Source organism: Neltuma alba, unplaced genomic scaffold (assembly GCF_004799145.2).
Source record: "Neltuma alba isolate B1F8T4 unplaced genomic scaffold, ASM479914v2 tig00011245_pilon, whole genome shotgun sequence".
Taxonomy (NCBI): Eukaryota; Viridiplantae; Streptophyta; class Magnoliopsida; order Fabales; family Fabaceae; genus Neltuma; species Neltuma alba.
Window position 1 is genome coordinate 291140 of NW_021635962.1, and position 26947 is coordinate 318086.

The following is a 26947-nucleotide window of genomic DNA, read 5'->3' on the forward strand; positions in this document are numbered from 1 at the left end:
TTAGATAAAACAATGCACGGCAGATGATCCGGATGCCTAATCAGTTTATTGCCATCAAATTGATTTAATAGTAGGGGTCACAATGCTAGTGCAGCTCCGCTAATATTTTACAAAAGAGAGAGGTTAAAAAACCAGAGTCAATCCCCCGATGAGATGACATTTTTGTCAATTTCATCGCCTACCCCATCTAGTCAGAGCCACCAAAAGATACAACGGATCAAAATCAAATCAAAAGATTTCCACCAAAAACATGGAGTAAACACATTAATCATTAACTACGCGATCTTCCCCTTTTGAACCCTCCTTTTCTCCTCCCAAAAAAACTGATAAACTCATATCCACTGCCCTCGAAGGCAGCCCTTGGAATCCTCTCGAACACCCAAATCAGGACGTCCTAGAATGTACATGTCTCTTATTCTAGCCACCAATGAAGCCTAGCCGATGAAAAATTGCTGCTAAAATGAGCATGACTACTGCCATTATCAAACCACCTTTTCCTAGTAGCCAATTCTTTGTATTCTTTGCACCTTCAACTCCTCTTTGAACCCGATCAGCCCATCGCATCTGCAACCAAATAGTTTAAATTGCATGAAACAAAGCGACATTTTAATGCCTGACACGTGCTAATGCTGAGAAGGATGCGGACTTACGTGTTAATGCCTGACACGTGTCAGACTAACAAAGCGACATTTTAAATTGCATGAAACAACCAAAAAGTCTAATGACTAATGAAGCTGCACTGAGGCAGTTAAGCTACAAACAGTTTAGACACCCGCTCTCAGCTTGGTCAGATCATTTATGCTACCTTGTAATTTTCTATTTCAAGAAACAGAGCAGCCTTGACTGTGAAATTACCAAATAAATAAATTAGCCAACTATATTTTACAAGCTCAAATAATTTTTAGATAATTACTGCTCATCTCATTATAGAATGACAGGTATTTTCGTTTTTTTTTGGTTCGTTTGTTTTGGTGTTGTCTTTGTATTGTGGCATCCATCTAAGCTTATTCATCTCGACAACATAATTTTATAAATGGACGAAATATAAGGACGCTAAAGTAAACTCCGGAAAAGAAAGTACCATTCTATCCAAGTCCTCTGGTGACAAGGATGACATGGCTTGCTGAGCTTTTGCTGCATCTTCTTTTGAAAGCTTAACACCAAATTGTTCCCCCATGTTCGCCATCATTTCTGGGCTCATATTTTTTATCATTGATGTAAACATCTGCCAAGACAATATGGCAACTACAAATTAATAGGAATACATATATAAAGCAAGTAAACATTTAATGAAGAAATGGAATCAAATACAAAATCTATCCCCATTGCATTATTTGACAGCAAAAGACGTAAATAATGTATAAATAATAAGCCTTGAGCTAAGGACCACGAAGATAAGAGCAAGGCACATTAAAGCAATAAAGTGCAGGCACAATTAATCAAATTGTCTTATTATTACACGTGAGAATTGAAGAACTCAAGGACAACAGTTCAACTGCATCCTACCTATCCCATGTGATGTGAATAAGAAAAGGACGTTCATACCTGTCGCATTGCTGGATCTTTCATCTGGTTTTTCATCTGTTCTTGCAAATCAGTACTTGAGGATGGGACGTTCAACTGAGCAGCATTTCTCATATTTAAAAACGAATCATGCGAAGAACTTGATTCAGCAAAAGCATTACTTCCATTAGCATTCGAGGAGGGGATGTTTGGCTGATAAGCATTTCTCACATTCTTGTCTACAGCTGCAGATGATGAGCTAGATGCTTTCCCGGATAATGAGGAAGCCATTTCAAACATCTTCTGAAGATCCGCCGGTGGCATTTTACTTATCATATCAGAAGCTGTTTTAAACATGTCAGGAGTCACATTTGGAGGAATTGATCCAGAGTTGACAGTAGAACCAGGGGAACCTCTTAAAAATGGGCTGTCCCCCTGATACGAGGAAGCCATGTCAAGCATTTTTTGAAGTTCCTGTGGCGATATCTTGCTAATCATGTCTGAGGCAGTTCTAATCATATCAGGAGAAACATCTTTGGATTGTCCCGCATTCAGAGAAGCAAGAGTGGCAGGGTCAGCATTTGAAATGAAATTTTGGAATGACCTGTTGGGGGGGGGGGGGAGTCAAATTATTTCACAGACACCAATTAGCAGTAAATATAAGTATAGGATGACGGAACAAGGGAATTGATGAATATTTCATGTCAGTATGGCATGAAATCTTGCATAATTAGAAAGGATCAACTACCAAAATATGATAAACAAGCACAATCATGAACCTAACATTGGGCCCAGAAATAACTGCCAGAAGAGAAAGGGACCAACGCAGGTCCAACAGGCAATCTATTAGAAGGAGCCATGAAAGGTGAGGTTTCAGGAATTCCCAACATGCACATCAATAAAGTGTTTTGGAAAGATAAATGTCACTTCAAAATCTAACCAGACGTTCACAAAGCAGCAAACTTCGAACAAGTAGTTCAACTAGCCCACCCCCTCTGCCTAAAAAATTGCCAACAAAAGGCGGCAAATAACTTATTATTACCTCCATGTAAATTGGGGCTACGTCATAGGTTGTAAAGAATACATATCGAGATATTAGGTTTCATCATAGATTAGTTTGACAATAGCTAATGAAATACTTATAGCTCTGTCAACCCAAAAGGCGAGTGAATATTTAAAACAAACGGGGCTCACTATCTCTCAGAAATGCTAACTTACCTGATAGCTTGAGGATCATTTTTCAATGCATTTAAGCCCTCCATATTTGATTTTAACTTTTCATTGATGAATGCACTGGAAGTCTTAGAAGACTCATTGGAAGTTTTTGGCTGAACCACTGGTTGTTCCACAGATGAGCTTCCAAAGTTTTGTGCCGGAACATTCTGATCTTCTTCAATTATTTCTTCAATTACTAATCCTAAAACATAGGAAATAAATCTCTCATCCCTTGAAACTTTAAAGTTAAGGGGATTGGGACAGAGTAAATGGAAAAAAATAAGTTTCTTGTACTTTTGTTTTTTGTTTGAGGGGGGTGGGCTGGGAGGAAAGGAACTTACCTCTAGGTGCATGCTCGCCATCATCCTCTGCCAACATTTCCTTGGTCTCCCTGATGTGAACATTCAATGCAAAAAAACAACAGGTCAATCCCTTTTCTACCAAATAGAAAAATAGTGTTCAAACTTCCAAACTTTAAATCTCATACATCCATCTTCTTATTATTTTGGAGGGTGAATGGAAAACAGACACCAACTTTTTTCCCATAAACATTCCTTTATTTAATAGGCTATAAAACCAACTGCAAGATGCTCGATGACAGAAAAGAAAATTGAAAACACATCACACGTATACTTGAACTGGCAGACCATCCGTTGCTTACATTGTAATTATAGTAATATCTAATGAAAATATTCACAGGTTCATCAATCACAAAAGGCTATAAACATATAGATAGTGGCGCATATCATATATGAGATCAAAGAACATTTCATTAGAAGAAAGATGCATGCAGTGGAAGAGAGCAGCATTGAACCTCAAAAGCTTTGCAACTGTATCATCATCTGGGCAAACTTCATATGCCATGCTCAAATCATTAACGGCATCCTAAAAGAATTAAGGATATCAGCAAATAAAATAAGCATATTAGAACAACAAAATCCTAATATAAAGAGCAGAAGCACACCTTTAGTAGACCAAGTTCCTTATATGCTTGACCTCTCCGGTAAAGAGCTTTAAGATTTTTTGCATCATAAGCCAAAACCTACAGTTGAGAGCAGTTAAGCACAATAATGCATTATTGTAAAATTTCCAATTATAAAAGCCTAATTACAATAATTATGATTATAATACAATAAAGATGATAATATAATACAATACACCCTTTGTCTTGTTACATATGCAACAAAAAGGGAGAAATTTTCTTACATGTTATAATCACACTGTTAGTTTTTTTCCTACCATTTTCTATCATCTTGCAGACTATTATCCCCATATCACTGCTACTTAAATATTATACCTGATTATTGTAGTTATAGTTAACAAGTAACATCGATAAAAGAATGTATAGTTACCTCAGAACCTTCTTTTACACATTCATCATACTGCCCTGTCTTCACGTAGCAAGACATCAAGTTCAGTGAGCATGCTAAAAGAAGCTTTCTACTTTGAGAGGATGGAATTTCTCTACTGTTTTGCTTGGCCTAGAAGATAAATTGAACGCAAGAAATCACTCCTCTAAAACTGATTAATAGATGACTGGCGTGAAGGATCTCATACAGAAACAGAGGCAGAGAGAAAAAAAGGGGAGAGATTACGAAACAATTAAAAGTCGCAAAAGACCACTTACAAGACAATACTTCTGCATAGCTTCATGGAATTTTCCCTGACTGTGAAGTTCATTGCCCTGCAAATTTTAATTTTAGTCCACAAAGGCACCTAGTTCAACAGATGGAGTGTCATTTCCTACCCTATAATGTAATGATGCAATTGAATTATCTGACCAGACGCTACTTTGGAACTAAGCTAGGATATAAGAAACTTTCTTTGAGTTGAAAGAGGTTATGAATCTGAATTTTGGCCTTCAGGGGCTAACTTATGATCATAATATTCTTCAAATGAGAAGAACAGATTGTAATTTTTGGGACTTCGTCCTAGCCCTCAGTCTTGGTTTTCTCTTTCAACTTGGATTAATCTCAATTCTCAAGTGGCACATACTTCATCGCTTTAAAAGCCTCTGACTGCCGATTAATACTTGAGAAGATAATATTGATTATTTATTCCTAAAGACTAATGCTACGCACCTGCTTCTTCAACATCTCAGCGGCACTTATTTGATATTTAATCTGCGCATCAGCATGGGCACGCATAGCTGCAATTTCTTCAGGTGTTGCATTTGCCATCTTTTCACCAATCTCAGCCATCTGTTCAGGGCGAGTATGTTTTAACTGCTCTGCAGCAAGTTTGAAATCTTCAGGCCTCATGTTCTTCATGCTTTCTGAGGCCATCCTCATTAACTCTGGATTAGACATCATCTGAAATTCCATTTTCACACGATGAACATAAAACAACAGAGGATGAGTTTTACTTACCATGCATGATTTAATTCATGGCAACAACCTCTTGAAAGACTAGGGAAACAGTTTGTTGGTATCAAATGCCTTCTCTCATTTTGACATTTGGGTTAAATTAAACTTGCGCACTTCGTTTTCCGTCTCGAGATATAATGTGCCATCAAGTCAAATTCCAAATAAGGATTTCGAAATTCAGAGTAGAGGAGACATGATCACTTCACACAGGCTAAAGATTTAAAACAAAAAAACAAAAAACAAAACTTTTATCATCATTCTTTAGCCATATACCATACGCATCTTTACATCTATGAATTTATAAGAAATCCTCCTTAGGAACAGCACTTCTGCTACGTCACCAATACCTAAACTTGCGCCTTTTCCCTTTTACCAAAAGGACATATTACTGAGATACATCGATTCCCCATCCAACAGCATCAAGTTCACAATGGATCGGTCTCACTTTGAATCCACGAATCCAACGAAACGGGGTGAAGGAAATTACATTTACAGTTATGACAGTTTCAGAAAGATAGGTACTAAAAACACGAAATCAACGAAGGAAAGAAGATGACCTGCTGTTGGATCCGAGCAAACTCGGCGGGTGACATGCGACTCATCTGCTCCTGAGCGATTCTGATCATCTCAGGATCCATCATAGAGTTGTACATTTTGGCTACCCAATCCAGCCAATATAAACAAACAACTTAACAGATCAAGAGCAGAACAGTTATGGCCAATTTTTTTCCCGTTATTCTGGATATGGAAAGATAGAAGATGGGAGAGAATTGAAGGGGTTGTTTGGATGATGAAATTAAAACAGAACAATCTTGAATTTAAAAGCAAGGAGACGAGAACAAGTTGAGGTCGGATTCACAAATACCGCCCGCCCACCAAACCTGAAAGAGGTTGGACTCCGAAGGAGATTGCCATTTACCAAGGAAAAGTCGAATATGCCGCGTGCCGCCCGGAAGTTACCATCTTGCCCTTTTCCTGTTCGCTCTGCTAATACATTTCTCTATGGTTGGGGACTTGGGTTACGATTCCTAATGCTTTTTCAGTTTGTGGATGTTAAGATTTAGAGTTAAAAAGGCAATCTTACCATGAAAGTATATGACGTTGGCAGTTTCCTGTATCTCAAAGCATTTGGCCTCCATTGTCCACTAGAGCTGGAAATCAGGCCGGCCCTCTAAAGCTGAAATTTTAAAAATATTCTAATTTGCTAGGCTCGATTCTTAAGCTACAGGGCTAGAGCCGACCCGCGGGCTTTTAACCCGTTTAAGAAAAAATACTATTTTTTATATTTATCATATTTTTATAAAAATATAAAAATAAACCAATAAAATTATTAATAAAAGATATAAATATGAATAAAATTAAGTCACAAATATAAAATATCATCATATATAAATATTCATCAACATGTAAGAATATCTAAAACATTCATTAACAAGATAACAACATCTAAAAGTTTTATCTATAATGCAATTGTGCAATAAATAAACACTATCATTAATCTTTTTAAACTTCATCATCACTATAATTAATTACTTTTCTTCATAAGTATGTTTTTCTTTCATAACAAAAATATCAAGTTTTTCTTCTTTATAAGAATTTTATTTTTAAATTTTGCAATCTAACTATTATTTTACTTTAATGTGAGAAACATTGTTGTTGAAACTCATGAATTTCTAATTCAAATTATAGAATCACAAGTCATATAAGTATAAAAATATTCTATTATCAAATATATATAGTTTAAAAATATCAACGCATATAATATAAATCAAATCATTATTAAAGTCCAAATTAACCCATTTTTTAAAAATTTAACTGGATAAATTATTGTCTAAAACTAAATTTAATTTTAAAATGATAATAATAACTAAATATTTGAAATATTATTAACAATGTAAAAAATTAATAACATTAATATTATATAAAAAAATTTAAAAATTAAAAAAATTATAAAATGCTTAAAAGGGCCGGCCCTTTTAAGCCCTCGACCCTCCAGGGTTTATTTCTCATTTTAAGAGAAAAATATCAAATCCGGCCCTCGTTATTTCAAGGCCTAAACGGGCTGGCCCGACGGGCTCGATCCGTTTTCCCGACTCTATAATATACACACAAAAGGAAAAACATTGAAAACTGAAGGTAGTTTTTCCAATGGCTTCAAAAATCATTGGAACTTGGAAAGGGAAAGCTTGCCACAATTATGTTGGACATGCAGAAAATTGGTTGTGGATCATAAAATGTTTGAATCCGTTGTCAATATTTAACTAATCACTTTTATTGTTGTGGGGATAAAATGGGGCCATTTTAAAGGTTTCACCAACATCTAATCAGAGGTCTTATGAGCTATGAACACTCAAGGACATGTGTAACTTTGAGCAAGAGATGGAGCGGAAGTGATTTTTTTCACCAAAACAGGAATCATTTTGGAGAGGAAGCGGATTGAATAAGGAATTTTTTGCTTGTGTACGAAGCATATTTTTTTTTTGGATGCAGTGTACGAAGCATATTTGAGGAGTCTGTCTTTGAATATGTTCCCAAAAGTTTTAGATTTGATGTTTTATAGATTATTTTTTTAATCGCAGTTTTTAAATTGTTTAGATCAAATTTTAGGAATTAGAATTTGATTATTTATTTACTTTATAATTTCATATTTTGAAAATAATTTAAAATTATGGTTCAGTAAAAAGAAAAAAAGAAAAAGGAAGAATACTGGAGTGTAAAACAAGCTTTTGCTTGTTCTTTTAAATGGGGAAGAAATAAAAGTTTAAGTGGCGTCACACAATAAAAAGAAGCATACAAATTGGAATTCTGACAAAGATGTTTGTCAGAAAGGTTTTAATCTTAACATTTTAAGTCTGACAGATTAATCTCAAGTCTAAAATAATTTGAAATTCTCCTAGTTATTTAAAAAAAAAAAAACTTATACTTGTTCTGGTTGGCCGTTGCCCGTTGATCCTCGTAATAATGTTTCCACTGTGAACGAACCTATACATGAAGAATCAATTCGAACAAAATCCGGGGAGATTGCTTGATTTGCTTTCTCTTCGACTCTCGTTTATGCCTTTTCCCCCCCGCCATCCAATCCTAATTTATGCTCGGTGGAACCGTGGAATATTAAAAAAAGAAATAGTTTCACCCAAAACAAGTGACAATGAACAATACAAAGATAAAATCTTGATTTTCCTACCACGAAAAAGATGAATTCTTGAATCACGGTGACCTAACACAAACATAAAACAAGTTTATGAACACAGTAGTATCTCGTCAATGATATTGACAATTGGACACAGTTAGAAGGTATAAATAACCTTTGATGCTCGGAAAATGATTCTGTCCAGACCATAAAATAAATCCAAATGTCTAATTCTCAGCTTGATATTTGATCGCTGGCTCAACAAAAAAAGAAAAAAAATATTTGACCATCGCGGATTAAATAGCAAATAACGTGCCAATCAAATCAAATTCTTTATGTCCATTACATCAAATTTTTTAATCACATATCACCATGTGTCTTTTTTTTAATTTTGTGTGGATTTATAATTAAATATTATCAAGTGATAATATTTTAAAAATAAGATATATGATTATGTGTGATTGAAAAATTTGACACAATAAATATAAGTAACTTGATGTGGACATTGTCTTTATGTTAATAACAATGCATATTCCACCAAACTTTTAGGTCTCGTTTGGTACGAGACATTAAAAATAAGGGATAATGACTGAGATTAAAATTAAAAAAATTATTAAAATAGTATTTAATATGAATAGTTGTTTTTTATATGAGATTAGATAAATTCGTGGAGATAGGATTGGTGAATACCATCTTCTCCTATAATATTTTTTAATCCCACAAACATGAGTTTGTCTACTACCATATAACAAACAATCTCTAATACTAAACACTTCTATAATAGATTTTTTCAACTCAAATCTTAATTCTTATCCTTCATTTTTAATACTTCATACCAAACGTGACCTTAGTCTTTTGAACGTATTTTGGATGTACTTAGGCATATTTAGATTAGTTTTTTTAAAAATGATTGTACAAAATTAGTTATGTAAGAAAAATTCTGGCTTGAAACGATTTTTGAAGTGCTTTTGGGTTTGTCAAACTCCCCTTCGATTATAAATGACTCCGAGGTACCCCCGAGCATCTGCAAACTAGAAAGTAGAAAACATTCCATGAATTCACTCGTCGGGCGACTTGTCCCAGCAATACTTAGAGAACACACGCATTAACCATGTAAGTAATATAGCACGGTTCTGGTTCACTGGTTCACTTGTGACAAGAACCTTATTGGAAAATACTGATAGTGAAAGCCCCACAAGCTTTGGCAGGGATAATCAGGAGCTGCGAGACTGGCTGAATAATTCAGATTCAGAATGAATGTTTCTCTACGAATTGTTTGATGATTACCATCAACCTATTTGCATCTTCTGAATTAGGATCGACAGTGAAGAATCCATGTTGCATTCCTTCAAATTCTGCATATTCTATGTTCTTCCTCCAGTTCTTAAGCCTATCTGCGTAATCCTTGCACCTATCTCTCAGCAAATCACTTGTTCCAACAATCACTAGTATTGGATCCAGATCAATGCCTTCAAGGCTCTTGCTCGATGGCCCAAATGGATTCACAAGGGGATGATCCCTGTCAGCTCCAATCGGCACAGAAAGCCTCCAAAATCTGATTCATTACACAAAAAACAGACACACAGAAACTGAGCAATTGGAGATTTGAACGTCTTCTATGTAAAGTTTTTGAACGAAAGTGTGATATATCAAACAAGTTAACACGAGAAATTCATAATCCACGAACCTGTCCATGAGTTCTAAATTGAGGAAAGCGTCTTTTGGACCTTCAGCCTCCAATTGGGTTCTTGCGTTGCCGCTAAAGAAGGGTGCCAAGAGGAGGTAGCCTCTGACCCGAAGCGGCGCCATCTCGGGCGACCCGCGACCCAGCCGAACCGCCAGATAGTGAGCAAGGTTTCCGCCCGCGGAGTCGCCTGAAATGAACACCCGATCGAAATCGGCCACTTCGGTCAGCCACGGATCCGGGTCATTGCTGGTGGCTTGAGCCTGGAGCCACTTGACCGCCGCGAATGCGTCATCCATAGCGGCCGGCAGTCGGTTCTCCGGAGCCAGCCGATAGTCCGGCGCGATGACGACGGCTCTGAGCTCCGAAGAGAGACGGAGGCAGTAGTTGTGAAAGTTGGGCCAGGTAAAGGAGCCGATGCAGAAGCCACCACCGTGGATATAGTAGAAAATCGGAAGCTTGGAGGAGGAAGAGGAATCAGCGGGTTTATAGAGACGAAGCTGAAGGTTATGGGTGGGTTCGAAAACGACATCTTTCCACAGAACAGAGCCGTCGTCGTGTACGGGAACGTTGAAGCTTGGCTTTGAAGAGCGCACGATGGAACCGTCGCTGTAAACTTGAAGGACGCCGCGACAGTCGTCCACTACATATGGAGGAGGGTGAACAGTGGAAGAATGATCTGAAGATGGGGAGGACATGCTTTTAGTTTTTCTCCTTTTTTGTTGTGATTGACGGCGGCGTATGATCAGAAATCTGAATATAAAGGACAACAGTATAGAGGAGAAAGATGAGTGCGGATAAGAGAGTGAAGATAGAAGCCAGACAAAAAGACACCGGACGTGGTGGGAGAGGAGTTCTCTTTTGCCTTCTACGGTTTTACCACCAAATTAAAATTTTAATGCTCTAAGGTGTTTGAGTAAGAATAAAATCATAGTTTTAGAAGTATTTTTATGGTATACGAAGTAAATATGTGAAGGAATTTGTCTCGATTTATGAAAATGTGCTTCTAAGAAGCACTTCTGGGGTTAGCCAAACACCCCCTAAGTCTAATACTAGCTTTAGCTCTTGTCCTAAATATAAAAACTAATTTATTAATTTGAATGGATTATAAAAATAAATTAAGTTAATTATTTATAATAAATATATGTTATCTTTCTTTAAATGCCTTTACCAATCAAGTTTATTGGTTAGAACTATCATTATTAGAAAAACTATCTTAGAAAAAATAGATAAATATAAGAGACAAAATAGATTGAAGTTTTATATTTAGGACTAAAATAAAAGTCAAACTATGTCTTATGCTACCTCTAGTCCTTAATATAAGACCTTGTTTGACTTTTATTTTCGTCATAACTATAAGACCCCAATCCATTTTATCTCTCATATTTATGTATTTTTTTCCAAGATAGTCCTTCTAACAATAATAGCTCTAACTAATACACTTGATTAGTAAGGATATTTTAGGAAAGATAATAGCTATTTATTACAAATAACTAACTTAACTCCTTTCCTTAATCTCTTTAAATTAGTCAACTAGCTCTTATAAATAGAACCGGAGGTGGTATTAAGGACTGGAGGTAGTATTTTATAAAATTATCATGATTTTAATAACTATGGTAAAAAAATTATTCGATAAAATATTTTAATAATAGTTTATAGTTGTGAATTGTCAGGTTCCATCTCAAAGGAAAATTCTTGCCAAAAAAAAAATGTCTTGATGAAAAATAAGGTATTGAATGGGTAATTATGTAATATAATTAAACATGATTTATAATTTATTATCTAAACTAGGAAACTCTAATCTACGGGTGTAGTCACGTGAATGTTGTCTTCTGATAAGCCTTGCACTTGCAGACGTGTTTGTCGAACAGAACAAAGGAGCCTACCTGGTGGTGAGTAAGCAGGCTTTTTCATTGGCCTTTATAATGGCATCTTCTATTAATTTTTTCTGCAACTAACATATTTTGGGGAAAAAATCATTAATAGATCAAGCTAAACCTAATCCCTTGATCATTTCATGAATGAAATATTATTTTCATTTCTTGTGAATAGAGTAATTTTGAATTTGATCCTCTATAGCCTCTCTTCAACGTAGTTATTACTTATTACAGATTTTCACTTTGGTTCCCAGGCGCTGACGACGCACGCGTGATCTGTCTCACAGAAAAATTGTTCATCTTTGTAAAGTCCAGAAAAAGGCAACAAGCTTGGTCCAATTAACTTTCCAGTTTTGTCACTTATGGTATATTATTATATTATTATTACCTAATAAGAGCAATTATGATTGGTTTTTGCTGCAAACACTTAGTCATTTAATTCTAAATATAATATTCATTTTATAATATAATATAATATAATATTAGTTTTTTATTTAAAACCAGAAGAGTATTATTCTATTTTTTAAGCCTGATGTATGGCCAAAGGTGTTTCGACAGTGGGTTCTTATTCTGGTATATTTCCGTCATTTTTATTTCTAGCTTTCAAAAGTAATTTGACTTACATAGAAGTGCTTAATGGTAGCACTATCTTAGTCATTAATATAAAAGCTATTAGTTGGCTAAATTGAGTAGATTAAAAATTAATTAAGTTAATTATTTGTAATAAATATGTGTTGTTTTTCCTAAAATACTCTTATTAATAATATATATTAGTTAGAACTGATAAAATATTTAACATATACAGTTACTACGAGAACTACCTTAAAAAAATAAATAAATATAAAAAATAAAATCAATTAAAGTTTTATATTTTAAGTTTAATATTAAACTAATTTTTATACCGAGAAACTCAAGCAAGTCCCAAAATGAGCACTTGTGCGTCGTCGCGTTGTGCTCTTGTTCTTGGCCCAGGACGGGCTACTTCGTCAGTTTTTGTTTGGCTACTCGTTCTTATTAACAAAAAGAACAAAAGAGAGAGTTAAAAGCATGCTCTACCTCAAGCTACTCATTCCCATCTTTGAGATAGTTGGATTTATTTTAAATATAAAATTTTATTTTGCTTTATTCTTAATATTTATAAATGTTTTCTAAACTATTATCTCCGATTCTTAATATAAGAATTAGATAACTAATTCGAGCATATTAAGAAATTTACTTAAATTAATTATTTGTAATAAATAGGTATTGTTTTTCTTAAAATATCCTTGCTAATCAAGTATATTAACTAAAACTACCATTCTTTCAAGGACTACTTTGAAAAATGATGGATAAATATGAGAGATAAAATGAATTGGGATCATATATTTAAGATCAAAATAAAAGTTAAATAAACTCTTATACTAAGGATCGGGAGTAGTATTTATATTTACTGTAGAGACTAAAAGAGTTTTCATTGAGTAGTAATTCAAATGGACGTAATTAAATAAGATTCTTCTTGATCACATGAAGTTTGCGTTTATACAGGTTCTCTTTCTTTTCTTGCACGGTAGCAAACCTCAAAGGCCCTAGGTTTGCCTTGGCCGCGGAAGCTTGGACTATGTTGACTGATTTCCATGTTCTTTCCTCTCCTCCTGACAGAGTGATTGCCTTGCTGAAGATGGATGCAGCGTTTCATTTGCATGATATTGTTTCTGTTAGTTAGTTTCTGATTGTAACCTTGTTTTATCAAAAAAAAAAAAAAAGCTCTAACCCCCCCCCCCCCCAAAAAAAAAACCAAATCCAATTCAGGTTTTCTACCTTTTCTCTTGGGAGTCTTTCTTGTACGTCTTCGCCCTAGATGCTTAACTTCGTCGAGGTTGTCTTCTGTATTTTTAATGAGACATCCGCAGGTATTTGGGCGGTTACTAATGATTCATACAGATTCTTCCGAGGCTGACGAAAATACCACCATTTTTTTTTGGGCCAATAAAATGCCACCAATTTCAAGAAGCTAGCTGGTGGAGAAACTAATAATTCAACCTGAAGATAACATGACATCCTGATCTTCAACACATTTCTAAGGTTTTTCTATAACTAGCTGCATGTATATCCAATTAATAATATGATTCTCTTGACTCTTCGCTTCGATTCAACTGTATTACAAAAATGAAAATATAGATTAAAAAGATGTCGAAGGCAAAATTGAAAGTGAAGTGGGTGGTTTCTTGTGCAGACACGTTAAGTTTGTCTCGCATTTTCGGCCCGTTTAAAAAAGCTTATAAGTAGTTTTTTAATAATAATTTATGGAATACAAAATAAGTATATGAAAAGAGTTTTGTCTTGACTTATGTGAAACATACTTATATAAGATTTCTACCGCTATCCCAAACAGATACTTAAATAGGTGGGGATGGGGTTTTATAATCCAAAAATTAGAATTTTATTAAAAATCTTATTGGTGAGACGTGACAGGAAATATTCTACAAATTTTGTATACACAGAATATTAATATTATGATCTAATTCACTATCACCAATAAAATTTTCAATGTCGTTTTATGATTTGGCTAAGGATCTTATTCGCTTAGATGCCTTTTTCTTATTTCCCCCCCCTAGAAATAGATACCTTTCTCCTGTATCAATCATACAAAAAGGAGGGAGAATTATGTTGTCTTTGTCTGCTTAAAGTTTTCCGAATTGCAACTTCTTGGAAGTTTTTGAAACCTCTTTACATGCTTGTGATCACGGCTAAGGACTTAGCTTATACTGGGAGAATCAGGCACGTTGACATTTTAGCGTTCAATCCTTATTAGAAAATATTATTATTTGCTTTGTTTTTATGAAAACTAGTTTCAATCTTCAGTATATATATTTTTTACCAGCCAATCTTCATTATATACGGTTTCATAGAAAAATCTTCCTAAGATTTGTCATTTTTCTCGAGCTAAAATACAGCACGTTGGTTACAAAAAATTATAAAAAAAATTGCATAGCCATTTTTTAGTGATTGCTCACTGTGATCCATCCATCAATCATTAATTTATATTTTAAAAAATTAATACTTTTACTGGTAACAATAAAATCAATACTCTAAATTTTGTCTCAACTTGCAAACTTTAATCCGCGAAATGTTTTTCGGCCAAAAAAAAAATCCGCGAAATGTTTTTGTTTTTATTTTTCGCCCTCTTCTAGAATCAGAATAATTGTAGTTTTATGCTTCACTGGGCCAATCGGAGATAGCGTCCGTAGGAGCACCGTCGAGATTGATCGGCTACTTCCTCCCTCTGGATCGCCCGATAGTCAATTCACCGGCCAATCTACGTGCACTTGCTGAAACCCATCCCATCCGCTTATCGAACTCTGAGCCATCTCTCTCAAGCCACTTGTTGCCGGGGGACAAGGAGCTTGCGATTTTGGTATCGAATTTGTGTTTTTCGCAGTTATTCCTTTGTTCCATGGACGAAGTGATGACAATGGCGGATGTCAATGCGGCCACTCAGTCGACGTCATCTACCTCAACTCCTACATCCCTGCTTCCATCTAATATTCCCCTTCTCTCAGCTTTTCTCTCATTTGCGCTCGCCCAATTGCTGAAGATCTTCACCACCTGGTCCGTGCTTACGCTTTTTTTAACTTTTTAAGGTTTATGTAGATCTTACTTTTTTGGGATGCTTTCATTTTATTGATGTTTGGTTTGTTTCATTGTTTTGCTGACCGGTAGATTTGGTTTTTGATCTTTACCGCAACCAGCTTTCTATTTGCTGATTTGTAGCTCAGTATTTTTCCTGCTGCCACAGAAAATTGTTTACTGTCTCAATTATTACACAGAAGCCTTGTTATGGAGTGGGGTTTGTAACTCCTCGAGCTCTATTTAACTTTGACAGGCATCATTGTCATAGAATGTGGCGGTTTTAGGTCTATAAGTTTGTATTCGAAGAGCAGTGCTGCTGCTGGTATTTTATATTAGATCTAGAGGTTTTAAATGTAGTGTCTATTGTTGGTCACTTGGTCCAGTGAAAACGAAGATATTCTTCTATACTTTCTAATTTCTACTGATACAAGGAATAATGAAATGGAAATTTTCCAGGCAAATTCAGGGCATGCTTTTAGAGTTTTTACGTTACTACTTCAAGTACGAGTGGTTTTGTGTTTTCCTTCGAGGAAGGATTGATGATTAAATTTAGTATTCAAAATACCTAGGATGTGTTGTTTGCATTGACCGTATTATGTAATATTTTTTATTAAGAAAAGAGAGCAAGAAAGGGAGACCTTAATACCTATACGCCTCTTAATTTTCTTATTAACGGAAGACCATGGAGCTGCAGCTTTTTTCTTCTTCTTTATTAAATGTTATCTGAAATTTGAACCAACTTTTGTGTTTCCTCCTTCAAAGAATTTAGGTACTTGCTTTAGTTAGAACCATTTCACATAATCTTGGGGTTTAGATAAAATATTATCTATTGGTTTCATGATTTAAGCTTTTCCTTGTTTTATATGTGAAGCTAACTCTTTAGTTTCATATTCCGTATGACTTATGCATGTGTTTGTTGATATGTTAAAGTTGGACTTCTCAACTGTTATAAAACTTGAGGTTCTTCATGCCTAATAATGCACCTGCACATTAGGCTCTTGAAACATTTTTGTTTCTACAATCCTAAGTAAGATGAGCTCAAGTTTTCCAGATTTTCCTCCTAGATACTCAGGTATAAGGAAAGGAGATGGGATTCTAAAAGGATGCTTGATTCAGGTGGAATGCCTTCATCACATTCTGCTACAGTGTCAGCTCTAGCAGTGGCTATAGGTCTCCAAGAGGGAACAGGGTCACCTGCTTTTGCAGTTGCTGTAGTCTTGGCATGTGTGGTATGTTCTTCATTTGTGATCAAATATACGGCCCTTTCCTGCAATTATCCTGACTAATCAGCTTCTTACATTTTTGCCTTCATTTCTATATTTTAGTTATTTAAGCTGTTTTGCATTTCAGTGGGGAATAAATAGAGAAAATTATAATTACACCCTATTATTTGGTGTGCAATTGATCTCTTTTTGGAACCTCAAAGTCTCTGATGAATCATGAGATATTTGTGAAACCTTACCGTATTTATGATCTTCATGATAGATCTAATGGTGACTAATAAAGAATAGAATGTATCTGAGTTTGAGATTAACTTACTATGCTTCTCCTATACATAGTTTGCAAACTCTGAAAGTTTGAGTCTGTTATTTTAATAATAAAAAGTTTTCTATTGTGATTTTATGCAGTAAACACTGGAATATACAAAATCATGCTGATTATTTCCTTCACCTTGGTTGTAGTTTTGATGAAAATACATAAGTAACCTGATGAGTAAGAAAGCTAGGAAAGACAGAGGAACGGAGGAAAGGGGAGAGAAAAGGAAGAAGAGAGAAGGGAGAGAGAACGAAGGAATCAGTTTCTTAATTACTCACATAAGCTTGTTTACAATTAGTCCTAAGCCACCTACGTATAGCCCCTAACTATTAATGGTAATCTCTCCTACTTGCTCCCAACTAATGCCTAACAAACTAATATATCTTCTGGGCACGACTGATTTAACCGCTGCGAAAGTATCTTTGTCTCTTGATGATCTCGCTTTCATGTTTTCTGGTTGGATTACTATGTGCTTCTTCCAGTGAAGTGGGGATGATTAATTTTTTTGAGAACTTTACAGGTAATGTATGATGCAACAGGAGTTAGACTTCATGCAGGTCGGCAGGCAGAAGTAAGATTCTTATTTAATGTTAATTTTGTTGATTTGCTTTAGTTTAATATCTGACTTTGTTATTCATCTTCTTCCAACACACCTTATATAATGAATGCTTATTTCATATGTTTTGTGACATTTTAATGTTTGTCTTCATGACAGTTGCTGAATCAAATTGTATGTGAGCTACCACCTGAACATCCTTTGTCCAGTGTCAGACCACTTCGTGATTCACTCGGTCATACTCCTCTTCAGGTTTGTTGTGTTTTTTTATGGATATTCGGTGTTGTTGCTGAGATTTCTTGCTCTGATCGCTTTTCTTAGATTTACGATCAGTTCTGATTAAATGCCGGGGAATTTATGTGACGTGGAGTCATTTGACAGTTAACATGGCAATATGAGTGGTATGATCAGAGAGAGCAAGCATTTCAGCTGCTTATCATCTGAACTCATTTATTGAACACAATCGGAATTCATTTATTGAATGAAATTTTTCATATCTTTACAAATTACAATTAGTTTCTTGTTTCTCTGAAATTTATTAGTTCATTTTTTAAATTCTATTTGCACATGGCTTCCTTATATCCTTAAATTAACATAAATTTTTAATATCTTGTTATTAAAAAAAATTATCATTTACTTTTGCTCTGCCTGCCATGTGAAGTCGTAATTGGTTATTTGTTTACCTGAATCCAGGCAACTACTTGTTTTTGGTTTATTTGTATTAGAGGATGATTTTGTAACAAGAAATGCTAATTTGGCGAGTTTTATGGTGGGTGATGGCGAACTGGTAATGGGAATCTGGTGATTATCATTTTACACATTCCATAAGTTGAAGAGCGTGTTTCCTGCAAGTTTTGATTTATTAGGAACTGGTGTTGATGGTAACGGGGAGAGGGAGGGAGGTAATATGGAAAATACATAAATAAGTATACTGTGTGCAGACCAGCAAATTTCTTATTTCTTGTTATCAAAGATTAATATCTTTCATCTAGAATAAATTTCCGTGAACATCGGGTTGTCCTGAAACTGTTGATAGTGTATGGACCAGGATTGTAGTATTTAGATTTTCTAAAATTTGAAGCTTATTAAGAGAGACAGTGGACTTTATATGCACTTTCATGATTTATGTCGTTTTTATTATCTTGCTAAGAGACACATAAATTTCAGAAGATTCAAATTCCATTATGTTAGAGAGAAGCAATAAAGTTCTATATTCATGTTTGGCTGCGTCTAAATAGATGGTTAAGTCGGTAGTCTGGTTTGTGGCAATTATTTTGGCGTACAGGTTGCTGCTGGTGCTTTATTAGGCTGCTTCATAGCGATCTTAATGAGGACCTCCAATTAGGATGCTATTTGAACAATACTTCTACCATGCCAGAAAGTGTCGCTGCATAGCGTTACGAAAAGAGAATGTCATCGAAAGAGCAAAACGGGTCCACTGTTGTTGCACGCCTGCAAAGAGGATGGATGGTTTAACTTTAACCTTGGTTTGGGGGATACTGCTTCTTCTTTGCTGAATAGTGCCACTTGTACACATCAATCGATAAGTTTTTTTTTTTCCACTATAGCTTAATATGACTGCGTGTAGTCATTCTTTAAGGGATTGAAATCTCTTCATCCTGAGATTGAAGGAATCATTGGTATGAAACAAGCCAAGTTACTTCATTTACTAATTACTTCAACCGTGCATGAAAATTATCATTGTGGATAATCGATTTTCATCTTTGAAACTGTTGAATGCTTCTCATTTATTGGTTCACGTCATCTTTGGCACATACGCAGTTCATAACAGATTTTAGGCTTTCTAATACTCTCTTGGGGAGGAAAAAGAAAAGAAAAAGTAAGTTTGCATTGTTTCTTGATATAATTATACACTTATGCTCCCCGAAAGGATTGAGTCTCAATCTATGGCGTGTTCTTGTCATTCTATTTTGCTCCCCGAAGGGATTGAGTCTCAATCTATGGCGTGTTCTTGTCATTCTATGTTTGTGTATACTTGTTGCTAATGAACAAAGAACTAGACTGAGTTGGGCGGTTCAGATTGAAAACCTATGAACTGGTTAGTAGTCATGTCTGGTTTATCAACAAAACTGGAGGAAAATCGAACTGAAAAGAGCTGGATTAAATCGGTGCAAATTGGTCACAACTGGCTAACTAGTTGGTTTAGGTGGTTTAGCGGGGTTGTTTAAAAGAAGAGCCTGAGACTGTTTCACACGCACAAACAACAAATATTGACTGAAGAAGAAGAAAAACAGAAATAAAAGAAAGATAACCGTTTTCTTCAGTTTTTTGTTTCTGTAAGATCGCTCTGTAAATAAAACTAAAATTTATTCTCATCTTTCCGGCTCTGCGAGTACATCTGAACGAAGGTAAGAGAGCATGGAGGTATGAAAATGAAAGAAAGAAGAGAGAAACGTCTGGATGCAGAAGAAAGAAATACTGAAATAGAGGGAAGAATGAGAATAAGAAAGAAAACTACCAAAACACATGAATGCTTGACTCATTTCCTCACAAGATATGAAAAGACTGAATAACGAAAGGAAATGATAAAAAAACTGTGAAGTGGTTCAAACGGACAAGCAGGTCTTCTTGGTCAAAAAAAAAAAAAAACGGACAAGCAGGTCTTGAAAAATGTGAACATTTAAAATTGAAAGAGGTGAATAAAAAATTAGATTTCCCATACAATTCAAGTTTCCCACGCGAAATCATCTCGCAGGAATAAATGGGTTTGACTAATGAGTACTTTGATCATATTATTTACTATATATATAATTTCTTAAATATATCTTTTATTTTATATATATTATCGCAGTTACTTTTGGTCAGATAATTATTTATTTTATATGCTATATATTGGGTATTTATTATTGTTTGACATTTTCTTCATATCTTTATTTTAATTTCTGTTTAAAATAGCTAATATATAATTTAAAACATAGCATTTTAATTATTACCGATTTGACTACAAGTTGACCCCGATCTGACCCATTAACCCTTGACTCAATATCTCAATTGGTTCAACTACTAATCCGATTTTTTTGTTCCTTGCTTGTTGCTAACCTTCTATGTCTTTTGGTTTTAATATATAATTGATCTTTTTATTAAGAAAATGATACACTTTTAAAACACAATTGAATGGTAAGAAGTTGTAATTAAATAAGTTCACTAGGTGTTTGGTATTACATAAAAGTACTTTTAAAAAGTATTTTTTTATAAATTAAAGCAAAATTCTCCACATAATTATTTTATATACTGTAAAATTACTTTTAAAATCATAATTTGATTTTTATCTAAACACTCATTACCTGCCATATGATTCTTGCACGGCTTTTTTTGTTTTATCTGCTTCAAAATGCTACTTTGCATTCAAGTTGGAGTGTCCTCAACTGTAAGAATAATATCCTATCGTATACACGTGAATGTGACAATAGAATTAATGCGCAAACATATATTGACAACGCCACCACATACTCTTACAGGCTGATTTACATGCATAATTATAAGATAAAAATTAACTCGCATGTTGCCCATGGATATTCCTATTCATTTTACAACTTTTTGGCAACCTAGTTATTTTACAATTAAATGATTATGCTTATACTAGTATTATTTTTCAGCATGGGAAGTACCTTTTCTTTCAAGCTGTGGATTTCATGTTTGCACAGAATTTGAGGTTATCCATATAAATAAACCATTGTTTTTTTATTGCCAACAAAAAAAATCATTGGTTTTTTTAACCGAATCATTATTTTAATTCATGTGATTTCTACTTTTTTTTGGCATGGCACTTTTTTCAGTGGGGATCTGATATTGATTCGTCACATGGAAAGGAATTAGTCCTCTTTATTAGATTGAACTTGTTGGTTACAAATGTTTTTCTTTTTTTCAATCTTGTTAGGTACAGGTATCCTCGTATTGGAAGTAATCCTATTCAAGACACTATCAGATACTACCTCCGGTCCTAATTATAAAACCCAGTTGACTAATTTGGAGAGATTAAAGAACTTAGTTAAGTTAGTTATTTGTAATGAATAGATGTTGTTTTTCTTAAAATATCATTGCTAATCAAGTTTGTTATCTAGAACTACTATTATTAGAAGAATTATCATGAAAAAAAGTAGATAAATATGAGAGATAAAGTAAATTGGAGTCTTATATTTGATTTGTTACATTGTGGAAGATCTTCCGCTAGACCCATACATGTGATTTTTATGTTATTCATCATCGCCATTTTCTACTCAGATATTGGGCTATTTACGTATTTATGCAGCCCACCTCGCGCTAAGGTCTTCTTGTGCCATTTGTTTTTATTTTCATTTTTTTGGGCGAGTAGTCTTGCTCCGCCAATTCAAATTACGAATATGGAGGGAAACTCCGCGATTGCCTTGTGAATCTTAAATCGAACTCCCAGAACCAAATTGAACGGGAGAGCCCCAACACAGAACTTCTGCTCAGAATTCAACTCCCCGAAACAGCTTTTACTTGAATTGTTGTCGATTTGTCGATTCCATCTTCCATGGCGGAAACCCTAAGCCCTAATCCTACGGTTGGTCAGAAGCAGAGGCTCCCTATGTCTGCTCGCATCCAGTCTCCTACAAGTCCTTTTTTCCTGGGCTCCAACGACGACCAGCTCGAACGCGCTCAGGCCCGCGCTGCCCGCGCTGCTGCGGTCCGACGTAAGGCCGTTGCTGCAAAATTGCAGTCGCAACCTTTGGATGACAATTCTGATCCCTGTCTCAACAAGCAGCAGATTCTTGATTTGCTCCAGAACTGCATCAAGCTTGCCAGTGAAAATGTAATTTTGTAGTAATTACTTTCACAATGATTTGAACTCTCTTGTTCTTACCAAGAACTTGCATTTTCTTCCGCCAGTCTGTATTCACCAGACGTGTAAAATAAAACTTAATCGTTTTATCCTTGTCCTGAAGCTTTTGGTTGAGAAATCAATAGAGACGTGGAATTTATTTTGATATATGATATTGAGTGCTCTCTTACCATGCTCTTGGTAATCTACATGCACGCTGATAGTTTTCAGCCATTGTTGCAGCCGAAATAAAGCTGGAGTTATAGTTCTGTCCTTGAGCTTTTGATTCCACTCCAATCATGTTGAGATTTTTTAATATTGGATTTTTTTGGTGCAGAAAATTAATCAGAAAAATACATGGGAGCTGAATTTGATTGATCACCTTACTGATATCATTAAAGTTGAAGAAGAAAATGATGTAGAGACGAATTTCCAAAAGGTACGTTACGTTGATGAAGGATGTCACGAAGTGCGATTCTTATCACTTGATTTGGGCACAATTTTGGTCCAGAAGTACATCAAAATATTAAATGTTTATTCCCATTCTCAGAGACTGATCATTCCAATCACTGAGAGATTTTCGATTGGAAAGTTTAATTATTTTTTATGATTTTTGTAATTTGTTATGAAGCATTTCTACAGTGTTGATGTCATTAGCAATAGACAATAATTATACGCATGCCACTGCATACTCCACCAGATTATGTGGAATTGAATTCCTCATTTATGATTGAACAAACAGGGACCCTCAGGCGTGAAAGATTAGCAAAATTATGTATCTGTGATCAAGATATTCTATTAACGTTTTATTTTCGGCAGGCAAGTTGCACACTTGAAGCGGGAGTCAAGATTTATGCATTAAGGGTAGATTCAGTGCATTCCGAAGCTTATAAAGTCCTTGGCGGAATGAATAGAGCAGGCCAAGAAACTGAACAAGGTTACCATCGTTACCATGTCGAGCCTAATAATTTCTGTTCTAATATAGACCCAACTTTAACATCTACATTATACTTTTAAACAACTCAATCTTCAAAATCATTTCCTCAAAAGAATTAATGCCTATAGTACTACGAGCAACTTGATAAGATAATGATGACTAATTTTCATTGAATTTAATAAGTTCAAACGAGAATAAAAAGCATTGACATGCTCCTATCACCAGAGGTACGCGCCAAGACTACAATGATGGTTTATCGCGTTAAATTTTCTATTTCCAAAATTTTCACGCAAACATCTTTAGAATGTCTATTCTCTGCGACAGAAATCCTACATAACGTCTTTAATAATGCACCATTGGTCATATTGTGGATATGGCATCCTGTGAATGTCTTAAATATCTGTTTCACATATAACTTTTGGCTATACAATTATTTGTTGGTTACTAATTCTAATGCTTGTCATAAATCTCAGATGCTTCTTGGAGAATGGTAATGTTGAAAAAGGTCAAGAAGGAAGCAAAAAAGAGATGGACACAAAGGTCATTCGTCTTTGAATCTCTGGGCACACCTGCTTAACAAACTATATGCTTAGTTGTAAGTTCTAACGTAGTTTATTCATGCAGTTGTCACCTCTGTCAACACTGGAATCGTCTTTTGAGGTTCTTAATGTGAAGAAGTTTGATGGTGATATCAAGTCTCATTCTATCTCTTGTTACTTGTTTGAGTTTTGGAAGTACTAATGTTCTGAAAATTTACATGTTTTTTCAGCTGCATTTGCCGTGGATCCTCTCTATCATCAGACATCAGCACAGTTTGATGAAGGTGGAGCGAAGGGTCTTTTGATGAATAATCTTAGTGTCTATGGTAAATGTAGGGTCCTCTTTGATTCACAGGAAGTTCCAGGAAAGTGCATGACAAGTGAGAATCAAGATGATATTTCAGATACAATTGATCTTTCTTTTGCCAAAGGTGTGTTGCTTTTGTTTTGGCCATATTGTTGTCTTTTAATAATAGAATCGTTCAATTCAATTTTGATAATTGTGTTTTACTTGTCATTATATAGAATGTGTCGAACAGATGGTATTGAACATGCGCATAAAGGATGAAATTTCTCCAACTCTCAGGACTATAGTAAATCAATTTGATGAAAATAATAGAAGGCCATCAGATTTTGAATTTTCTTGTCAGAAAGCACCAGCAGAGTTTGGTGAAGCCAATGACTGTGAAATTGAGATTGACAGAGAAGAATATGGAAACTGCACGTCTTGGATTGATGACCATGATGACCAAACAATTGATGATCTAGGCTCGAATGATGCTAATGCAAGTTTCCCTAGTTATGCTCAGGTTTGTTTGCGTGCTAATTTTATAGGAAATGTATGCTCGTCGTCAATGATCTTTAATAAAAAAAAAAGGTTTGCTAACATGATTGATGAGTTGTTCTGATAAAATGTTTATTTTTGCAGGAAAATGAATCATTTCCTCCCCAAGATCCAGCTATTGAGGACAAATTTGAAAATGTCGATGGCTACTTATTCTTAAGTCTAGGTTTTAATTCAAAGCACAATGCATGGGCAGGCCCTGATCATTGGAAGTACAGAAAAGCCAAAGGTAGAATTCAGGGGACAAGTTAGACATAATAATTATGTTTATGGGCGTTCAAAATGGTTGTTAGTGTAGAATCCTTTTTTGCAGGTGCCGAGGTTAATCCTCAGTCAAAGGATGGGTCAACACTAAAACCTAAGCTGTCAAGAAGTAAGAAACAGGCAGAAGTTGATTTAGATTTCGCAAATTTTCTTGATAAAGAAATGGCGGATATCTTTTCTCCTCCCAAGAATCTCAAATCATTATTACTCCCTGAAAATAGACCGCTTTGTAATACAAACTTCCGGAGGACTGCCACTATCAGCCAGAGAATCTTGTCAAGTTGTTTATTCTACCTAATGTAAAGGTAATTTTTTAGTGTACAAAATTTTACTAAGTTCTCTCTGGAATGATATTTGTTTCTTTAATGATGTTTTCCCGTCTTGTAGTGCCTTGGGAGAAGAGCGAGAAAATTCTCAGGTAAATTATTGTGCCACTGATTCAAATATATATTTATCTTCAGTACAGTTTCTCCTGATTCTTTTGGCAAGTTACTATATAGAACATTTCATAGTCCTGCCATGTGCATTTCAAACTCAGGTACGTTTGCAGCGGGAGCTGATGAAGAATGCAATGGGTACGAGCCGTTCCCTTCATATGAGGATGGAAGTATTTGTGGCGGTGACTACGGGGATGTTCATAGCGACCTTGAGGACTCCACCACACTTGTTTCTCAGCCTCGTCAGGTTTGGTTTAGTTTTTATCCCATTATTCACGCACACTGCGCTTGACACGTGAGTACTTAGGCATAGGTCATGGTGAAGAAATATACTATTTTCACTGATAATCTGTATCATTAAATTTCTATTCAACTGACAGTTGCGTTGGAAATTATCGTTTAAGCTTTAGTCTGCTTAATTCCAAATATGCAGGTCAATAAAATCGAAGTTGAGTATGACAAAACTTCGAAACAAGTTGATGTCCAGGCTCTGAAAAACACTCTTTGGGAACATATTCAAGAAAATGGTCAGCTGCCTCTTCAGGTATGCTAAGATTGCTTTTCCATTTTTGTTACCGTCGACGCGCTCTTCGTCTGTGTCTCTTTCCACTTTCCCCTCCTACATACCAGCATGAAATGCTCCCTGCATTACGTTTTGTTCACGAAATGTCGTGCTTATTTCAACATTCTTGTTCATTTTCTGTACACGTATCCTATGCGAATCTGTAGCCTAGTGCTCTATTTTGTCGGCCTTAATAGTTCTGTTCTGACTCTTACTAGATAATCAACATTTTTTTCCTTCGAGGATGAATCCTAATTTTAGCCTTTTATTTGTTTTTGGTCCCCTTCTTCCCTCCAAAGGATCAGAAGGAAGTGGTATCTTTCAGGGAAATACTGGCAAATTTTCCTGACGATTGCAAAGCTGCTGCGACTATTAATGAGATCTCTCCTCATTTGTGTTTCATATGTCTATTGCATTTGGCAAATGAGAATGGGCTAAGCATTCAGAGCAGCCCGAATTTGGATGATCTTGGCATATGCCTTCCTCGTGTGGCCGCAGCTAGAAGTGGGATAGTCTAGGGACTTGATCACGCATTTGAGTTCTAGGAATAAAATTTGCAAATTGAGACTTATGATTGTGGATTTCACTAAATGATGAAACAAAGTCCAAGGAAGCATCAAGTCTGACAATCGCAAGTCTTGTGAATTCGCAGTGTCAAGAGTTGTTGGATGCATATTTGACACTTGAAAATGGATGAGATTCTTTTGCCAACGAAAAAAGAGATAGATGCATGGAATTTAACCATCGCAGAGTGGTTTGCCCGAAAAAGGGAAAAAGGCCGTCAATGAGTGAAGGAAATACACATTAACTACCGATGTATTATATTCTATTGACTAAATGTTCTGTACTTGTACTTTTTCTGTGGTGTTTGGGGCTGTAATAAGGAAGTAAGCGACTCAACATTAGTTTAAAGATTAAGGACGGGAACAGTTAATAAATGGTATCATTCAACCCAGAAAAATACCTAAAAAATTGGTCTAATTAATCATTCCCTCTTATATGGAAAACACAAAGAGGTGCTCCAACATATCCTATGACTAAGAACCCATCTATAAATTAAACTAGCAAGGGCTAGTTGCTGATA

The 26947-nt window shown here is 35.3% G+C and overlaps 4 protein-coding genes across 4 annotated transcripts; 2 read left to right on the top strand and 2 right to left on the bottom strand.

Annotated features, from left to right (window-relative positions):
* On the bottom strand, nt 1-5944 carry LOC114762887 (outer envelope protein 61). Its single transcript, XM_028952484.1, has 11 exons — nt 5642-5944; nt 4800-5030; nt 4346-4402; nt 4071-4199; nt 3683-3760; nt 3533-3603; nt 3060-3109; nt 2722-2920; nt 1546-2107; nt 1082-1225; nt 1-564 (listed from the first exon to the last, which is right to left on the bottom strand). Exons 1-11 carry the CDS (start codon nt 5735-5737, stop codon nt 418-420), a joined length of 1764 nt encoding a protein of 587 aa, XP_028808317.1. The 5' UTR covers nt 5738-5944; the 3' UTR covers nt 1-417.
* A 3299-nt stretch (nt 5945-9243) lies between these two features.
* LOC114762889 (probable carboxylesterase 15) lies at nt 9244-10686 on the bottom strand. Its single transcript, XM_028952487.1, has 2 exons — nt 9902-10686; nt 9244-9769 (listed from the first exon to the last, which is right to left on the bottom strand). The coding sequence occupies exons 1-2, from the start codon at nt 10594-10596 to the stop codon at nt 9463-9465; spliced, it is 1002 nt and encodes a 333-aa protein (XP_028808320.1). The 5' UTR covers nt 10597-10686; the 3' UTR covers nt 9244-9462.
* Nucleotides 10687-15038: 4352 nt separating this feature from the next.
* On the top strand, nt 15039-18972 carry LOC114762891 (uncharacterized membrane protein YuiD-like). Its single transcript, XM_028952489.1, has 5 exons — nt 15039-15363; nt 16457-16613; nt 17441-17491; nt 17636-17728; nt 18762-18972. Exons 1-5 carry the CDS (start codon nt 15209-15211, stop codon nt 18819-18821), a joined length of 516 nt encoding a protein of 171 aa, XP_028808322.1. The 5' UTR covers nt 15039-15208; the 3' UTR covers nt 18822-18972.
* Nucleotides 18973-21845: 2873 nt separating this feature from the next.
* On the top strand, nt 21846-26818 carry LOC114762892 (condensin complex subunit 2-like). Its single transcript, XM_028952490.1, is given in 15 exon segments — nt 21846-22271; nt 22618-22719; nt 23100-23217; nt 23266-23284; nt 23709-23757; nt 23842-23902; nt 23987-24187; nt 24282-24565; nt 24685-24829; nt 24914-25093; nt 25096-25169; nt 25252-25282; nt 25403-25548; nt 25735-25845; nt 26163-26818. Coding segments are annotated over 15 exon segments (2019 nt in total). The 5' UTR covers nt 21846-21992; the 3' UTR covers nt 26382-26818.
* Nucleotides 26819-26947: the final 129 nt, after the last annotated feature.

Excerpts from the sequence above, each read along its gene's own strand:
- LOC114762887 (XM_028952484.1), bottom strand. The coding sequence starts at position 5,737 with ATGTACAACTCTATGATGGATCCTGAGATGATCAGAATCGCTCAGGAG. Across the intron at positions 4,403-4,799 it reads CTGAGATGTTGAAGAAGCAG|GGCAATGAACTTCACAGTCA; the intron begins GTGCGTAGCATT and ends TAAAATTTGCAG. Across the intron at positions 2,108-2,721 it reads AATGATCCTCAAGCTATCAG|GTCATTCCAAAATTTCATTT; the intron begins GTAAGTTAGCAT and ends CCCCCCCAACAG.
- LOC114762889 (XM_028952487.1), bottom strand. The coding sequence starts at position 10,596 with ATGTCCTCCCCATCTTCAGATCATTCTTCCACTGTTCACCCTCCTCCA. Across the intron at positions 9,770-9,901 it reads AATTTAGAACTCATGGACAG|ATTTTGGAGGCTTTCTGTGC; the intron begins GTTCGTGGATTA and ends GTAATGAATCAG.
- LOC114762891 (XM_028952489.1), top strand. The coding sequence starts at position 15,209 with ATGGACGAAGTGATGACAATGGCGGATGTCAATGCGGCCACTCAGTCG. Across the intron at positions 15,364-16,456 it reads CTGAAGATCTTCACCACCTG|GTATAAGGAAAGGAGATGGG; the intron begins GTCCGTGCTTAC and ends CTAGATACTCAG. Across the intron at positions 17,729-18,761 it reads TCGGTCATACTCCTCTTCAG|GTTGCTGCTGGTGCTTTATT; the intron begins GTTTGTTGTGTT and ends TTTGGCGTACAG.